This window comes from Artemia sp. Qi Xiang Cuo, chromosome 12 (genome assembly GCF_049724085.1).
Source record: "Artemia sp. Qi Xiang Cuo chromosome 12, ASM4972408v1, whole genome shotgun sequence".
Taxonomy (NCBI): Eukaryota; Metazoa; Arthropoda; class Branchiopoda; order Anostraca; family Artemiidae; genus Artemia; species Artemia sp. Qi Xiang Cuo.
This window is the reverse complement of record NC_142805.1, coordinates 38,936,668-38,954,912: the sequence shown is the minus strand read 5'-3', so window position 1 is coordinate 38,954,912 and position 18,245 is coordinate 38,936,668. Positions and strand designations below refer to the sequence as shown.

Genomic DNA, 18,245 nt, shown 5'->3' with positions numbered 1-18,245 from the left:
AAAACATATTAAACAAGTAGAACTACTTGAAAAAAAAATGATTAGATTTCATAAGCCTGCAGGCAATGGTGCCTCAACTACTCACGGAAACCGGACCTTTCAGCAATATCCCTAATAGAAGATGGCGTCTGAGACCACAGTACCGGAAGAATATGACGAGCAGTGAAGGCATACCTCGCAAACACTCTAATCAGCCTTCCATACATACCAACCTGTTTCATTAAATGCCCATGGACATCAGCAGCTGTCTCAAATATATGACGAAGACACATTGGAGCAATATTATTAATAATATTATAAATTAGTTGAAGCTTATAAAATAAGCACAACCCTGAAAACGGTAAAATACGGACTCGCGGATAAATATTTCTAACTGAGGCAAGTCTGTCGATTCCATAAATAGCACGCACAGCTGAATTCGGCAGAATGCGCAAAGGTTTCAGGTGAACATAAAATGTTCCAGACCAAACAGAACAACAGTATAGTAAAAAAGGATGGACTAATGAGAAATATACAAGATGCAAAACTGTCTGCGGAAACGGATTCTTTAGATTCCTCATCATACATTTATTCCTTGCTATTTTTGACGATATACACTGTATATACTCTGAAAAACTTAGTGTTTCATCAATTATTACGCCTAGGTATTTCACTGACTTCTGGCATCTTATTGTCGAGTCTCCTACTGTGAGCTCTTACAACCAGGGGTAATATGAAGGTGATCTGCCCCAGACAGCGAACCCCAGTTTGCTGTGATTTACCTTCAGCTTGTTTAGCCTTAGCCATTTCTCCACTTTTTCCAAATCATTGCTCAATGTCCCTAAAAGCTGAGCTTCGGTGCGCTCCGCAACTGAAAAATTCGTATCATCAGCAAACAGGACAAGAGAATTCCTAGGTTTATACGTTTCGTGTCCATTTCCAACATTTGTTGTCAAATCACAGATTGTTTGACGGATGTCATTAATATACATTGCGAAGAAAAGAGGGTCGAGAAGGGACCGCTGGGGAACACCGCAACTAACATGGTAATCACTTGATTTCACATCATTAAGTTGCACATACATACATCGATGACTCAAATATGATGAAGTAATTTTAAGAGCATTTCATCTAATACCACTTTTGTCCAACTTTTTCAGAAGAATCACATTGTCCACTGTGTTGAATGCCTTCAAAATGATCTAGGAATATAGTCGCCACTTTCAACTTCCCATCCAAAGCACCATTAATCATAGATGTCAAATACTGAACCGCATGTTCCGTAGAACATCCTTTTCTGAAACCAAATTGGTTTGCATGAAAGAAATCCTTCCTCTCCAGGAACTCAGCCATTCGTTTATATAAATTAACACTATTATTTTGCTTTTGAACCAAGTAGGATACAAATACGAATGAATACTTTTATATCTGTTTTTAAGGAAGGTAGGCTATCTATGCCTTAAAATTCTGGGCGTGCAGGTGGAAAATTCTTAACGAGAAAGATGCAGGAACAGACCATGACCCCCTTACCAACTCCAAATTTTGGGACATAGTTTTTGCGTGTAGTCCCACGATTCAAGTGATATAAACTTTAAACAGCAGTACTTTCAACCAGTTTACACAAACAACAACTATGATTTGAAATTTGTACTACTGCTGGTGGCTCAACTATATACAAGTGGAGTTATAGGCATCTCATAGGTACAGGGTGTTTTTTCATATAAAATTACATCCAACTCATAAGAAAGTTGCTATTTTTATAATTAAAGTGGAAATAAGTTGAGAATGGTAAAGAGCTCTTGAATAAAATCTGTTAGACTTCCTTGGTTTTTTCCCCCAGTTCACTAACTCAAGTGCAAGATAGTGATGACTTTAATACTTCTCCTCCCTAGGAAACTTCCCTGATGACGAAATGTATGATCTAATAATGTGTAAAGGAATTTACTTGAGCAAATAATACAAATACATGTCAAAATCTTGTGAAAAAAAGCTGTCACCAATTGAACTGTTTTAAAATTCACTTAACAGTAGTGAGTAAAGACCCGCTGAGGATGATTGTCCTAAAAATAAAAATAAAAGATATAGAAAAGGGAAACGGAGGGTATAAAAACGATGGGGGCTATTGTAAATTATTTTTGGTAAATGATGCGTTTACATTGTTGTACGTTATTTAGAATAACCCGAATGAAGTCTATCAGGAATTTGGGTTATTATTCGTCTACTCCTTATCTGGTTATGGACCTATTTCTTAAAATCAGGAAGCAAAAAGTAGAGTTGATTATGGACATCGATCGACACCTATTTCAAGAGAGATAAATGAGGGGTGGCTTTTCTTCGGGATCGTATTCTGGAAATTGGTCCAACTGGATTTGCTGAGGAAAGCTTGGATGAAGTTTTCCTTGGTATGAATTCTCTCTGTCGGCCATTTATTACTACTCTTTTCAAAGTGGTAATTAAAAATGGCTTGGCAATCTTTCTGACACTAAATTTCCCGACATTACCAATACGTCGACGAGGAAAATGGACATTTTTTTACGCAGAGGAAAATGGATCTGAGGGATAATTTTTTTTTAAATTGACGGGGAAATACCGGTAGAATATCATGACTCGTTAAAAGGTATTGTTTTCTCATGTATAAATACATTGTTAACAAAGGACTCATTGACTTTAAATAATATTTCATAAGTAGAGGAGGGGAGTATGCACTGGACACTTTCAAAACCAAAAGTTATAGCCCAGATCCATATAAAAGAGAACATTATTGTGTACACCGTTCTGCCAAAATCAATAGTATCGAATTGTTTCAAGTCACAAAGAGCCATAAATTCCTTCGATTTAATCAAAACCCTATTGAAACTTTTATTGACAATTTTGTCAAAAATCGATCGAAAGCAAAAACAAAGGCTGAAAGTGAAATTTTTGACCTTGTCTTTAACAAGACCTTTGATACAATAAGTGAAAATGCTCGCAATCAAAGCCGTTGCACCGTTGTTACCAACTCGAAGGAATGTACTCGAATTTTCACCTGTCAGAACTTCACATCGTTCATTATCATGGACTCGACTATGGTCCTTTTACTCAGTAAGAAAGGAAATGTTTTATTTTAAAAAATATTGCTGCAAGGAACTCTATTTCATATATTTCCTAAAAATTCATGTTCTAGTTTTATTAAAATGTATGCAGAGTCCAATGGCTGAGGGAGAGACAACTTCAAGTTTATTAATGGGATATGGTTTCTTTACTGTTGAAAGTTAAAGCTGGAAATTTACTTGATGATTTGGCTAATAATCAGAGCATTAGACCTTTGATTGACGATACAAACGGGAAAGAAGAGGTCTATCCGTAGTTGGTGAGACATCAGGCTCCAAATAATCTTTTGTATATAGAATCAGAGACGGGAAGTGACTTGATTTTGGATGGTGTGCTTGCAGGTCCCTATGTGTTCTGTGTTAAAACACATAACAAGGAAATCAAAAATGTTGTAAGGGGATAACAACACACTATGTAATGAACAATGTGCCCTTGAGTCCATACAGTGATTGTGTTAAAAGTAATTTTATCCCCATGGCGAAATTAATAGCTATTCACTCCTTGAAATTTGAAAATTAAACGAAGAAAATGAAAAAAAGAGCCATGTCAGCCAAATCCAACAAAGTCTATGTATCTAGGGTTGGTGTGAATGTGTTACTCCAGGAACAATATTCAAGATCAGATTGAGAAGAATTTGTGAAATTTAGACATATTCTTTGTCAAAAAAAAGTCGCAAAGAAAATAAAACAATGACAATAACAGCCAGTGAAAAAATTAAAAACTATGCAAACATTTTGGTCAAGACCTCCGATTGACCATCCTTGGTGCAGAATAACCGGTTCATTATGGACACTTTTTCACAGGGTTGCGAATGACTTTTCAGTAAAACTCTTTTTTGCACATCCGATTCTACCAACATTAACTTCAGTATGTTAGCTTTATTTGAATTATTCATTACAAACTTGATACTCTTACCGGATTCTCATGGGAAGTGATCAAACAAAAAGCGGCAAAAGTGTCCATATACCTGGATTACCGGGATATAATGGACACTTGGCATGCCAAATTACGAAACAGATGTCCATTATACCCTGGGTTGCTAAAGTTAGAAATAGACGAGTAAAAATCAGCAGTAAAAAGAGAATAAAAGAGAAACATAAGAAATCAGAAAGGGAAGAATTGGTTGTTTATTAAAAATGTATTGAATATATATAATAACTAGGTATGCAGTGATAACTTAAGCAATATCCAGCTGTAGACTTTAATTCAGCTGAGCTGTAATTTAGGCTTTAATTTAGCTGTGGTACTTTAAGCAATCACGACTGCTTGATGTCAAATTGAAACAGGTTCACTTGAAAAACGAGCTGTTCTGCTTGTCACATAGTGCCAGCAAAATAGTGGAGGCCCTAAGTTGATTTTGATGCTTGCTCTGTCGAATGTAAAAATCTGATCTGTTCTCGTAAACTTCAAGAACGTCACAAGTCTTTTCAACGGAGTACCTCATATTTGTTCTCCTCCTGTGAAACTATCTTCCCAGGAGAGTAGGTTTGTATTTGCCCTATTTTTCCCTCTAAGACAAGTACATAGTCACCAGTTTTCACTTCTTCATAGTCAATGTCTCCAACAACATCTGCAAACATGCTTTCATCATCTGAGTCACTTAGATGGAATTCTTCTTCCATTTCATCCTGACTACTCTCTATGGTGTCAAAACTTGAGGCATTTTTCCATTTTTTCTTACTAAGTTTTTGCTATTTACTTCTCACTTTTTTCTTTCCCTTAGCCTTTGCTGTTTGTTCAGCGAAGCCTTTAATCAGTTGATTTTTAACATGTGTGTCAGTGGCTATAATGCTCTTGGTCTTTTTGTGGCTGGTAATATTTTTTCTGGCACTTGCTTTGGGGGTTAGGAGAAATCTGTTCAAGGAAGATATTTGGACACACAGGCATTTCTTTTTGTAATTCTGAAGATGCACAAGAATATATGCTTCGCTTAGACAGATTTTTGCTTTCATGAGGATTAATACTCGGAGTGGCAGGTTCTGTACGATCAGAGACATAGGAGCTCAAGGATTCGTCATTCATAAAAATATCACAGTTGAAGGGATAGACTCCAGAAACTCTGAATCCAGACTGAATATTCTGCGGCGTGAAAGCCCGTGGAAAAGCAGTACCCATCACTTCTGCAATATTATCAATCTTGACGGGCTGACCAGGATGGTTCCTGGTCAGCTCAGGAATAGAGCTGCCGATGAAGCATCCATTCATCGGTAGCTCTATTGTAGTCAGCTTTTAGTGGTTCAAAGACAGATCTATCCAGGGTCTGAAGCTTGTGACTTATGTGTAGTGGGATAGTAAGTATTACAATTCCATTCAATTTAGTATATTCTACTGATTCCTGGCTGATGTGGCTCGAATGGTTGTCCATCATCATTAAGACTTTTGAGGCAAGACTACATTGTTTGTGCTTTTGAAAGTGTTTAAGAAATTCTGGAAAGGTTTCAGCAGTCATCCATCCGCTTACATAAGCAGTACTTTTGTGCCAGTTGGGGCACCGTAAAGACCATAAAGGGGAGAGTCGCTACATCTTTAGCACTAATTGCACAACATAATGTTACAAGCTCACCCCAATTAGCTGATGTCAGTTGACCAGCTTCCTTGGCCCCTTTTGGAGCTAACACTTTCTTAGGATTCTCCACAGTTGTAAGACCAGTTTCATCAACATTCCATATAAAACGAGCTTCAAATTTCTTCATTTCTAACGCAGCTGATTAATTGTCCAAAAACTCATTGACTGTTCTTTGATTGAAAGCTGTTTCCCGAGCAATGCTCGTAACTTGAAGAGAATTGATAGACACACTTGTGTTCAGGAAGGACATAAAACAATCTGCATCAGCAATTTTATTAGTTTCCCAGCTGTCCGGAATCTTTTTCTTGTGCATTTTTTAAACTGGTAGGCCAGAATACGATATTGTTTTGGGCGGCATCTATAGTGCAGATTACTAGCTTTTGTCAGATAATTGGCTAGATGGTTTTTTTTCAATACCATTTAAGATTTTTATTAACGCCTTTATCGGCTTTAAATACCTATGGTTCTTTACTCTCAAGTTCATTTAAGGCACTTCCTTCCAAAGTTCTATCCATCTTATAAGGCTTGCTCGAGGAATGTTGAGCTTCCTTGATTTTTCCTTCTTTGAAACACCACTACGAATCATTAGCAAAGCTTCTTTAATTGTCTACCCGTCTGTTAAGCCCTTGGTTGACTTGCTTAGATAATTTCTTGCCATCTGAAACAGAATTATCTTTTATAATCTAGATGTGCAGTAGATTTTGCTGTTATTGCGGCATCATGGACACCCTTGTCCATATTACCTTAGTCTTTGGTGTCCATATTGCCCCTTAATCAGTTACAGTAAAAAAAAATTAAAATATGTCCTCTCCAAGAAGTCCCACTTCAAATTGTAAGTATCCAATGTCTATCAAAAGTAGTACCCTCTTGAACTTACCTTAAACACATTGTGAAACTGAATGCTGCTTGCTGAAAATTTTAATTTAGTGAAAACAATTAAATTTACTTCACCTTCGAAAGTTCCAAATTTATGCTCTCAGAAATAAATGCGTAATCCAAATGACAGAAGTCATTTACCACGTGGTTCTACCATTAACGCCACCTATTTTGGCTATAATGAATTTTAATTTAGACTCACCAAGAGTACATAGGAGTGGGGTGTCCATATTACCCAAGTGTACATATTGCCCCGGTCTCCCCTATTAATAAAAATATAAAAGACAAACCTTAAAACAAACACAAAACTAAAATAAAACAACCCTTTCAGTGTAACGGTGAAAGGGTACCCTTTCACCCGGTGTAATATTAGAAATTATTTATATATTCTTTGTTTGGATAAAATAGTAGAATAAAACTTCTCTTGACTATCTACGTAAGAGTGGGAGGTTACATATATATATATATATATATATATATATATATATATATATATATATATATATATATATATATATATATATATATATATATATATATATATATATATATATATATATATATATATATATATATATATATATATATATATATATATATATATATATATATATATATATATATATATATATATATATTTATATATATATATATATAATTTATTTTTTAAGAGTATATTTTTCTATTTAGTGTGGGTGGTTTTATTTTTGTCTATGGACAGGGTTGCTATTGCTGTTGTTTTTAACGTGAATAACATTTAAAAATATGTAACATTTTTAGTTCCCCGTGTACAAAAAAAAGGTATAACTGTTTTTTATAAATCGTTTTTGTATACGATTAAAATCCTTTTTCATGACGCGTCTTTCATTTTGAGGGGGAAGAGACTGTTGGGGAAGGGAGAGTCTGGCCGGACATTGCTTGATATCCGACAATTTGCCTTTAAAATCCCCAGTGAAGACATTGTACGGGGATTTGAAATAGATTGTAATTTTCATTTTTGTCTTCTTGTAATAAATTTAAAAAAGCTCAATGACATGAATCATAGGATAAAAGAAAAGTTATTGCACCAAACACTAAATTTATGAGAGAACTTGGAGAGTTTAGCTTAATCGAACCAAATTTCTGGCTGAATGTCAATAATTTAGCTTGATCTGCTGAAAAATAGTCCCAGAAGATTTTAGAGTTGATCACAGTGCGCTCCAACGATAAAAATTCGTAATCATCGTGCTGCATAATTTATTTAATAAGAGTAAGGGTATGAGAACCCTCACATTCAATTGCGCATACTAAATTTTTACGGCATTCTTCGTGAATCAAGTTCGCTAATAATTCTAAACAAGTGCATTTATCCTGCCACTCCTTATTTCCAACTATCAGAATACAATCAGGTGACAAGTAAACCCTGTGGATATATTCTACTCGATCTGAATCAGAAAAACACCCTAGGACTTGCGTGTAGTTACTTGCTATTTTGTACGGTGAAATTACCATATATATTCCAGTGAACAACAAAAATGGTCGTTAGTAGACAATATGACACTGAAGAAACTACATGAAAATAAATTTTTGTTTCCCTCCTAGGCAATTCGAAACCTCAGCTTAGCAAATCCACATTGAATGGCGTCAATGGTAAATTTATCAAGCTGATATTTAAACTCTGAGTCAATGCAGCTTAAGGCAATGTGTAGATGCCAGAAGTAGTAAGCAACGCCGTTCTATTGTAATTGCCTTAAAAAAGAGGAAACACACTCGAAAAAAGAAATATAAGCATCTTCTCGACGCAGGCTTAACGCTTTTAGGATAATTTTACCAATCTTATCAATGATGAGCCTATTAAGGACGATCAACAACTAGTAATGCGTCAAACTGCATTTCGACGATCAGACACGCAGAAACCGTGCGGACAGAAACCAATTAAAGTGAAGGTGATTGACAAAAGGTAAGTGTCTAAATTCCCCATCAAGAAGAAGAAAGCTTATCACCACATAAAGCCTAGACCATTGTAACGGATTTATTATCAAAATCTTACGGCGAGTAGAGTAAAAGACCATTAACCCTTCTCAAGTTTATAGAGGATGATCAAACGGATGGCAAAACCGGTCAAGTTGTAATTCATGGCAACAATTGTTGCCATGTTGATCTAATATCGGAGTTTGTTTCAAGTCACATAAACCCTGTATCAGTTGACAATCATCTTTTAAATATTTGAATTCCTGAAACTTTCCCAGAAATAAAAAAAAAATTAAAAAAATTCATCAAACGTCCAGATGTCATTCGAAAACTAAGATTAGAAGATGACGAACATTTTAAATAGTTCCTAGAAAACACTAACACATTCAGCAACAATCATGATAATAGTACAAAAAGTTTGGTACTCGGAAGAGACAAAAACGTCTTGATCTGAGTTTCAAATCGTCACCGCCGTTAAGTATACAAAAAGGCATTGGGCACATTGCTACAAATTTGCATGCAATATAGTTCAAATTTTGAAAGGTGTTCGTGAGAATACTGGTGAATTGGGTAGTATAAGTTCACCTAGTATTCTTGCCCACGCGTTAGGGATCCAATGGTGTGTAGAAAAAGAATATCTATAGAATAAACCAAGCTACACGATCAAAGGAATCCACTGTTTTAGCTGAAACTGTTGCCAAAGAGTAGATCACCTGTAATGGCATTATAACAGTCCGATACGGATTGAAACTGGACAAATTTTGGTACTTGTCTAGAATCCGATAAACACGCGAGAAGTGAATTTTCTTCAATGCTAATGAAATAAAACAAAATAAGAAGAAAATGTAATAGTTTAGAAATAAATTTGGGCTAAATATTTGCACATAATGTGGAGGGGCGGGCGTAAAACATAGAGTATATTCAATACATAGCCTAAGTCAACCTAAGCCAACCTAGGTACCTTTTATTACCCATAAACCCCCCCCCCCACCCCCCCAAAAAAAAATCTAAAGTTTAAATACAGTTCCCGGAGTGAGAAACCCTTTGTTTTAAAGAGTCTAGGCATTATCCGGTAAAATGCCTATTTGATCTTCAATACAATTGCCATGTGTTTATCGAATTCTAGACAAGTACCCAAATTTGTAATACTAGAACAATAGACTTTAAATTCATTTCTAATTTATCCCAAAATTAGACACACAGCAATAGCAGTAATTGTGGTTGGATAGCTAGCTACCCCAGCAAACAAACGTGGTTTAGAAGTATTTTTCTGAAATTTTACCGTATAATACAAGAAAGTACGGTTTTTATCGTAACCATTAGACCCAAAAATTTGGGGGGGGGGTGTAGCTATATTTTGGGAGGTTCAAAGACGATAAAATGTTGAAGTTCTTGGAAAATTAACACTTTTCTCAAAAACCCAATTTTTTCGACCTCTTCCCTGGCTTCCCTTGTTTGGATATGTTTTCAGCTTCAGCTCATTTGATCTAAAAATATATAATTTCATGCCACTACAGTCAGGAATTGTTTACTGAAGTTTGTGTTATGCATTACTATTAATGACTACACGCAGTTAACCCACATTCCTTGCTCAGTTCTCAAAATACAGGCCCCGTTCAAAGATCCTCGCTGAATTTGCCACCCATTATTATTAGGTCATGCATGTTGTGACCTGTGATCAGAGGCCCCTAGTGTTACGCTCATCAAGTTGGCTTAATTATAAGAAGAACATTTCTACCAGTCTACAGCATATTTTATTAATCCATCATTGTCTTGTGCGGTTCAAATTATGTGAGAACTTACCAGAAAAAAACACCAATGCACTATCTCTTTTCCTTTCATACACAGCATCCACTGTCCTGATATCGGTAGGAAGAAGGAAAAACATTTGGTAAAATGGAACTGGATATCCTCGTTCAAGTTGATTTCGAGAACGTAGCCGCCACACATACTAGTAACAAAAATGATTTAGAAATTTAATCTTTTTAGGTAAGAAACAAACTTATTTAAATCATGAGGAAAAATAACTTATAGAAGCTAGTTTTTTTTTCTAAGAAAGCAGGTCCTGATACGGATCTAAAGGTTTTTGTTTTAGCTTCGTTTATCCCCCATGTGCAAGTACTTTTTTACATTTTGAAGTTTGAAAATTGGAGAGATGACTCTTACTCAAAGTAGAAGGTCAGTCAAATGTAGATGAGTCAAAATCAAACGCATAGACAAAGAATAATACACCAACTGGCGAAGAGCCTCTAACAAATTCCGTATTGGGCCCAAAGGATATTCAGCATACTTACACTATGCAGGTAAGTCAGAGACCTGCTGAAAGACTTTATAGGACCCCTGGGAGATTTTGTATAGGTAAACAGGGTGTAAAGGAGTTGCTACTCCCACCAAAATATCGTATAGGGCTCTAGAAAATTCTAAACAAATACACCATGTGGCTAGGAACCCCCTAGAAATTTTATATATGGTCCTAAGAAACGTCTTAAAAGACAAGAAACGCTAGCAGCCCTTGCAGAAATCCTTGGAACTAAAATTCCTTTTTCGGAATTGCCCTTAGTTTATACTGACGTTGTACATTTGTCAATTATGTAGATTACGGATTAACTTGGTTTTGAAATTTACAGAAAACCCACAATAAGCATAGCTAATTTTACTTTAAATGTGACTTTAGAAAATGTAATGTTGTTTCATTTGTGAACCCTTACATTCTGACATCTCTAAAATTACTGAGAATTTAAGCAGAAAGAGTAAAAGTGTAAACGAATGGTTGTTTCTCTGTTCCAATTTTTTCCCCAAATATTTCATTAATGTGGTTATCAAACCAATTGGCCATGAAAAAATGAATAAAAGAGCAAACACGAAATATGGAAATAAATGCCAATTAACACATTTTTGTCTGGATAAAATTCTAGTAACTTTGACTTTGACAAATCAAAGAAATAACGTGATTGATCAAACAAAATTTATTTTTCACTGGAAATTCGGGTACACATAATTGACTATCAGAGGCAACGCTATAGCGTTGCCTATAGTAAAGGCCATACGGCTCCAATGTTTTATTATTTATTTATTACTTATTTCCCCAGAGGCACTTCATATGGAAGGGGTCGTCTTAAAAACTCCAAAGGTGGCTCATTCGAATGGAAATCGAAAGTTCTAGTGCCCTTTTTTAGGGTTAAAAGGGATTTGAAGGCAACGAACACCCCTTCCACGCCCACCATTTCCCGAAACACATCCAATCAACATTTTTATATAACCATTTTGTTCTACGTAGTAGACTTCCAGATAGAATTTATGTTTTTGAGAAGGACACTCCCCCACAACCCTCAGGGCAAGGGCTGTAAGTTGTGCCCTGGGGGCATGTAAGCTTTTTATAGAAAGCTTTGTCTTTAAAACTTCAAAAACGGCTCATTCGATTGGAAATTGAAAGGGCTAGTGCCCTTTGTAATAGTTGAAAATGATTGGAGGGCAACTAACCCCCCTCTGACGCCCACCTTTTTCCAAAACACATCCAATCAAAATTTTGAGATAGCCATTTGGTTCAACGTGGTTGAAAATTCTGGAAATTAGGTCTTTGAGGATGACAATCCCCCACAGCCCTCAGGGTAAGAGTTGTACGTTATGCCTTAGGGGCATATAAGGTTTTTATAGGGAGTATTGTCGTGGAAACTTCAAAAAGGGCTCATTAGATTGGAAATTTAAATGGCTAGTGCCCTTTTTAATAGTCAAAAGTGATTGGAAGGCAACTAACACCCCTTCCACGCCCACCATTTCCCCAAACACATCCAATGAAATTTTGAGATAGCAATTTTGTTCAACGTAGTTGAAAGTTCTCTAAATTATATCTTTGAGAATAACACTTACCCCCCCCCCCCCCATGGTCTTCAGGGCAAGGGTTATTAGTTATGCCATAGGGGCATATATGGTTCTTATTGAAGGAATGCTCGTATAAACTTCAGAGTTTATACGAGGGCTCATTTGATTGGAAATTGAAAGTTCTAGTTTAATTCTTAAGCGTCAAAAGATATTGGAGGGTAACCAGCTCCCCGCGCCCTTTTTTCCCAAATCTATCAAATAAAAATTTGAGATAGCTATTTTGTTAAAAATAGTTCAAAGATCATATAAGAAAAACTCAGGTGTCAACACAAACCCTCAGGGCCCTGTGACAGGCGTTGTATGTTATGCCCTGTGTGCATATATGGTTCATATGGAAGGGATGCTCGTATAAACTTCAAAGAGAGGTCATTTGATTTGAAATTGAAAGCTCAAGTTCATTTTTTAAGAGTCAAAAAAGATTTAAGGGCATCTAGCCCCCCCCCCTCCATGCCTTTTTTCTCAAACACATCTCAAAAGAACTTTGAGACAGCCATTATTTAAATAGTTCAAAGACCATATAACGAAAACTCCGGGGCCCGAACAACCCCCCAGGGCCCGAAGGCAGGCGTTTTAAGTTATACCCTGGGGGAATATATGGTTCTTATGGAAGGGATGCAAGTATAAAACTTCAGAGATGGCTAATTTGATTTCAAATTTAAAGTTCTAGTTTAGTTTTTGAGAATCAAAGGAGATTGGAGGGCAACAAGCCCCCCCCCCCCACACCCCTTTTTTCTCGAATGCATCCTATAAAAATTTTGAGATAGCCACTAAGTTAAAAATTGTTTAAAAGTTAGATAAAAAAAAACTCAGGTGCTGACACAACCCCCCAGGGCCCGGGGGCAAGCGTTGTAAGTTATGCCCTGGGGCATATATTGTTATTATGAAAGGGATAATCGTATAAACTTCAGAGAGGGCTCAGTTGATTGGAAATTAAAATTTCGAGTTCACTTTTTAATAGTCAAAAGAGATCCGAGGGCAACTAGCACCCCCCCCTCCACGCCTTCTTTCTCCAAACCGATCTGATTAAAATTTGAGATAGACATTTTGTTGAAATAAAATGGGTTGAAGGTCACATAAGAAAAACTCCGGTGTCAATTCAACCTCCCAGGGCCCGGGAGAAGGCGTTCTAAGTTAAGCCCTAAGGGCATGTATTGTTCTTATGAAAGGGATGCTCGTATAAGCTTCATAGAGATCTCATTTGATTGGAAATTGAGAAGTTCTATTTCACTTTTTAAGAGTCAAGAGATTTAAGGGCAACTAGTAATCCCCTCATCCCTTTTTCCCAAAACCATCCTCTAAAAATTTTGAGATAGCCAGTTTTTTAAAAATTGTTCAAGAATTAGATAACAAAAACTTCAGTGTCAACACAACCCCCCAGGGCCCAGGGGGTAGGCGTTGTAAGTGTTTTCCTGGGAGCGTGTATGGTTCTTATGAAAGGGATGCTCATATAAACTTCAGGGAGGACATTTTTGATTGGAAATTGAAAGGTATAGTTTACTTTTTAAGAGTCAAAAGATATCCGAGAGCAACTAAACCAGGCCTCCCCAGCTACCCTTTTTTCCCCAAGCCAATCCGATATAATTTTTAACATAGCCAGTTCATTAAAAAGAGTTCAAAGGTAAGATAAGAAAAACTCCTGTGTCGACGCAACCCACCATGGCCCGGAGGCAGGCGTTTTAAGTTATGCTCTGGGGGTTTATATAATTTTTATGGAAGGGACGCTTGTATAAACTTCGAACAGGGTTCATTTGATTGAAAATTGAGAGTTCTCGTTCACTTTTTAAGAGTCAAAAGAGATTGTACTGCAACTAGCCCCCCTCCCCCTCCACGCCCTAAATGCATCAGATAAAAATTTTGAGATAGACATTTTCTTAAACATAGTTCAAAGTTCAGATGACAAAAACTCCGGTGTTGACACAGCCCCCCAGGGCCCGATGGTAGGCTTTGTAAGTTATGCCCTGGGGGTATATATATGCCCTGGGGGCATATATGGTTGTTATGGGAGGGATGCTCATATTCAATCTCTCTATCAAATCATATCGAGAGAGTTTGAGCTCATCTGATATTGAGAGAGTTTTGAGAGTCATCTGATATTGAGAGAGTTTGAGCTCAATCTCTCAAACTGAGAGATTGACATCTAGAAAGATTCTCTCTCAAAGAGATTGAGAGATTGAGCCTCAAGCTCTCTCAATTGAGAGAAATTGAGCGATATTGAGAGAGATTGAGACTCAATCTATCTCAGTCTCTCTTAATCTCACTCAATCTCTCTCAATTGAGACTCAAAAGAGACTCAATTGAGTCTCTCAATTGAGAGAGCTTGAGCGATATTGAGAGAGATTGAGCGATATTGTGAGAGATTGAGACTCAATCTGTCTCTCTCAATTGAAACTCAAAAGAGACTCAATTGAGTCTCTCAATTGAGAGAGCTTGAGCGATATTGAGTGATATTGAGAGGCTCATTTGATTGGAAATTGAAAGCTGTAATTAACTTTTTAAGAGTAAAAAGTGGTCGGAGGGCTGCTAGCCTCCCCCACACTCTTTTTTACCCCAGACACACTTAATATAGAAGGGGTCGTCGTATAAACTTCAAAGGGGGCCAAATTTTTTTTACTTTGATATTGTTACTTTGATACCAGTTTTGATACTTTGATGAAGATTTGATTTTTTTTTTTCTTTTTAGAGTTTGATTTTGAAATAAGAAATTTTTTTAAACTTGAAACTTTTGCAATTAAAAACAAACACAAATTAATTAAAAAAAAAACTTTCCAAAAAAATGTTTGACACAGTAGGGTTTATACTTTTACAGTGAGAGAAGGAGGCGATACCCAAACTCTTGTTTGTAGTGATTTTTGTTCGTTTCAAGCTTGATTTGCATATTCAATTTAAGGTTCACTCGTTTTAAGATTTATTTATTCATTTACATTTATATCTATTGTATGTTTGTTTGCATTGATTGTTTATTTGATTTCGGTTCGTTTTGAGTTTCATTTATACTTCAAAAGCCAATTTTTTTTTTTTTTGAGCTTGATTTTCATATTCAATTTAGGCATTACTGCTTTAAGATCTATTTATTCACTTATATTCTAACTTGTTGTATGTTTTTTCCTATGATTGTTTATTTAATTTCTGTCCCTTTTGGTTTTCATTTATTCTTTAATAGTAATTTCTGGTCGTTTTGAGTTTGAATTTTAATATGTATTTGTATCTGCTGATCTTAATTTTAAAATGTCCTTTACTTTTCTTTGAATAATTTTTTTTTCGGAAAGTCTTTTTAAATTAATTACCCTAAAAGCTTATTGTTACTCAATAGGTTGACGAGCTGACATGATGAGTGAAATCTCAGACGAAAAACTAAACTTTTGAAAAAAGAAGAACTTCTTACAAGTGACTAGTTTGTTGTCATCTGATTATCTTTTTTTTTATCTAAACTAACATGCAGAAGTTCTGACTTGTTTTGACAGATGATTTTAGCACTTGTAAACACCAATATATGTTTTGACCTAATATTCAACGCTTCTTGCTCTTCTTTTCACCCAGACCCCAAAGAAAATAAAACTATTAAATCGAATAGTAGTGTTCAGTCCATAAGAATCGGCACAACATAGCGTAAGTAGGTTTCAATGTTTCAGCTAAAAATGGTTTATTTCCATCCAATTTTTATTAGATTTCAGAGTCAATGTATGTTTTTTCTACCATCTCCCTTTAAGAAAAGTAGTCAAAGTATACTCACACCACCCTTAAAAAGGAATAGCTCCCCTCGAAGCACAGAAACTGCATCATAACTCCCTTTGCATATGTCTGGGATTGTGGCTTTGGTCGTGATTTCGACAGTGCTTTTTATGGTCGGGAACAATGCTGTAAAACTTTCTGTTGTTACCTGTTGTGTCTTCTTTTTATGTTGATCTACGGTATCATAGTCACCATCATAACTTATCTCAGTTGCATCATCATAAGTTCGGATAGTGGTGGCTAAAGGAGTGGTTGCAGCCTCTGTAGCTGTGGTTGTTTCAGTCGTTGATGTCGTTGTAGTCCTAGCTGTAGATGTTGATACCGGTATATCACCTGGGAGTGATCGAGCAACTGCAATATAAATACTAATTTTCAACAGCTACTTCAAAATAACTATGGAATGATATGGATTACTATGGATTGTCATTAAAAAAATATCAAATGTTAGGACCATTGGCTCCAATTACCAGATTAATGCCATTTTCTTTTTGTTTCTTTTGCTAAATTAAATTATTCCAGATCTGGGACTCCCTTTTTCGACCCCCCCCCCCCCTTTTTTTCCTCGTAATTTTGGTTTTCGGGGTTTAGCGCAATAAGTTTTTTTTTCAAAAATGGAATATTTAGCTTGAACAGTAGTCACACAGTTAAGGTGACTCATCCCTGTTAAAAATGTATTTTCACGGTTGCCAGGTTTTGGGGCGGAGTATTTAGCACAAATCGGCGTAATCACTATACCAAAAATAGCCAAAACTAGCCAACAAATAGCGAACGCTATTATAAACCTATTATGCCCTATTATAGCGCTGTAATGGGTAAATCTGTTCTAGTGCTGGTCTAGGTTGTTCAATTGTCCTCCAGGGTTCTAGACGTTTACACCCCCCCCCCTCGGGTGATTGCCTCCTGAAAATATCCTCCCACGAAAAATACTCCCGGAAAATACCCCTCGCGGAAAATACACCCCGTGAAAAATAAGGCTTTCCAAATTTGATAATTTTATTTGGGTTTGTTTTGTTAATTTCCGTAGTGGGAAGGATTTTTGGTACTTGTGTATTATGCGCCGCTTACTTAAGTCTACGCTGTGTAAAACTCAAGAACAAACCTTTTTTTTTCGTTAGTTCCTTCATTACTTTAGAAATAAATTTGGGCTATAGATTTGCACATTAGGGAAGGGGGGTAAGGTATAGCGGGTCTGCATGCAAAATGTGTTTGTTACAATTATTCTGCATATTAGATAGATAGATAGATAGATAAGAGTATTTTAAAGTAAAACATACGGCCACGAACTCAGTAAAATAACATAAATGAAAGGCGTAAATTACATAAACTTTGATCAGCGATCATCATAAAGCTCTTAAATGAAACACTACATTAACCTAATAATAGTACTTAATACTTAGAAATACGGTCATTGAAAAAAAAAATACCTAATACTTGGAAAAAAACACTTAAATGAAACATTAAATGAACTTTATATTGGAATTTTTTTTTTTGTAAAAAAATTTCCAGATACCTCGCTATTCTTCTGTAATTTTTTAGCAGCCATATACCTAGAAAGAATTGTTTTCTGACTTCAACCTGTCCGAAAACTTTCCCCTCCCCCCTTATGTGCAAACATACAGCCCAAATTATATATTTCCCATATATTCTGTCCCTTGTCTTTGTCTTTCACTAAGCCGAAAAAAACCAACGAAGAAACCGGTTTGTTCTCGAGTTTTACACAACATAAACTTGCGTGAGTGGCGCATAATACGCATATACCAAAACTCCTTCCCCCTACGGAAATTAAAAAATAAGACTCAAATAAAATTCGAAAATTTGGAAAGGCTTATTTTCCACGGGGGAGGGGTATTTTTTGGAGGGTATTTACCGGTGGGATATTTTTCATGGGGGGTATTTTCTGCGGGGGGATAGTTTCCGCAGGGGGATATTTTCCGGGGTATATTTTCCGGAGGGGGATTTTCCACAGGGGGTATTTTTCAGTGGGTACTTGCCGGAGGGGGGTAAACACCGGCCACCGTCCTATAGGCATGATGGAGCACTTCAAACGCCTTTTGTAAATATACAAAATAGACTTGGTATTTTATACTTGGCTAAGTTCCTTTTGTAATGTCTTATGCGTCATAGATATAAAAATAATACGTTCACTCTTGGAGAAGGGGGAACAATGATGAAATTT

At 36.2% G+C, this 18,245-nt stretch overlaps 1 protein-coding gene across 1 annotated transcript in view; it reads right to left on the bottom strand.

The window, feature by feature from the left end:
* LOC148946098 (uncharacterized) overlaps positions 1-18,245 on the bottom strand; it is a 33,693-nt gene that overhangs the window by 14,008 nt on the left and 1,440 nt on the right. Inside the window, exons 2-3 of the mRNA XM_089097604.1 lie at positions 16,071-16,420; positions 10,265-10,412 (exon numbers count right to left, since the gene is read on the bottom strand). Coding sequence (XP_088953730.1) covers positions 10,265-10,412; positions 16,071-16,420 — 498 coding nt within the window. The remainder of the gene's footprint in view (positions 1-10,264; positions 10,413-16,070; positions 16,421-18,245) is intronic.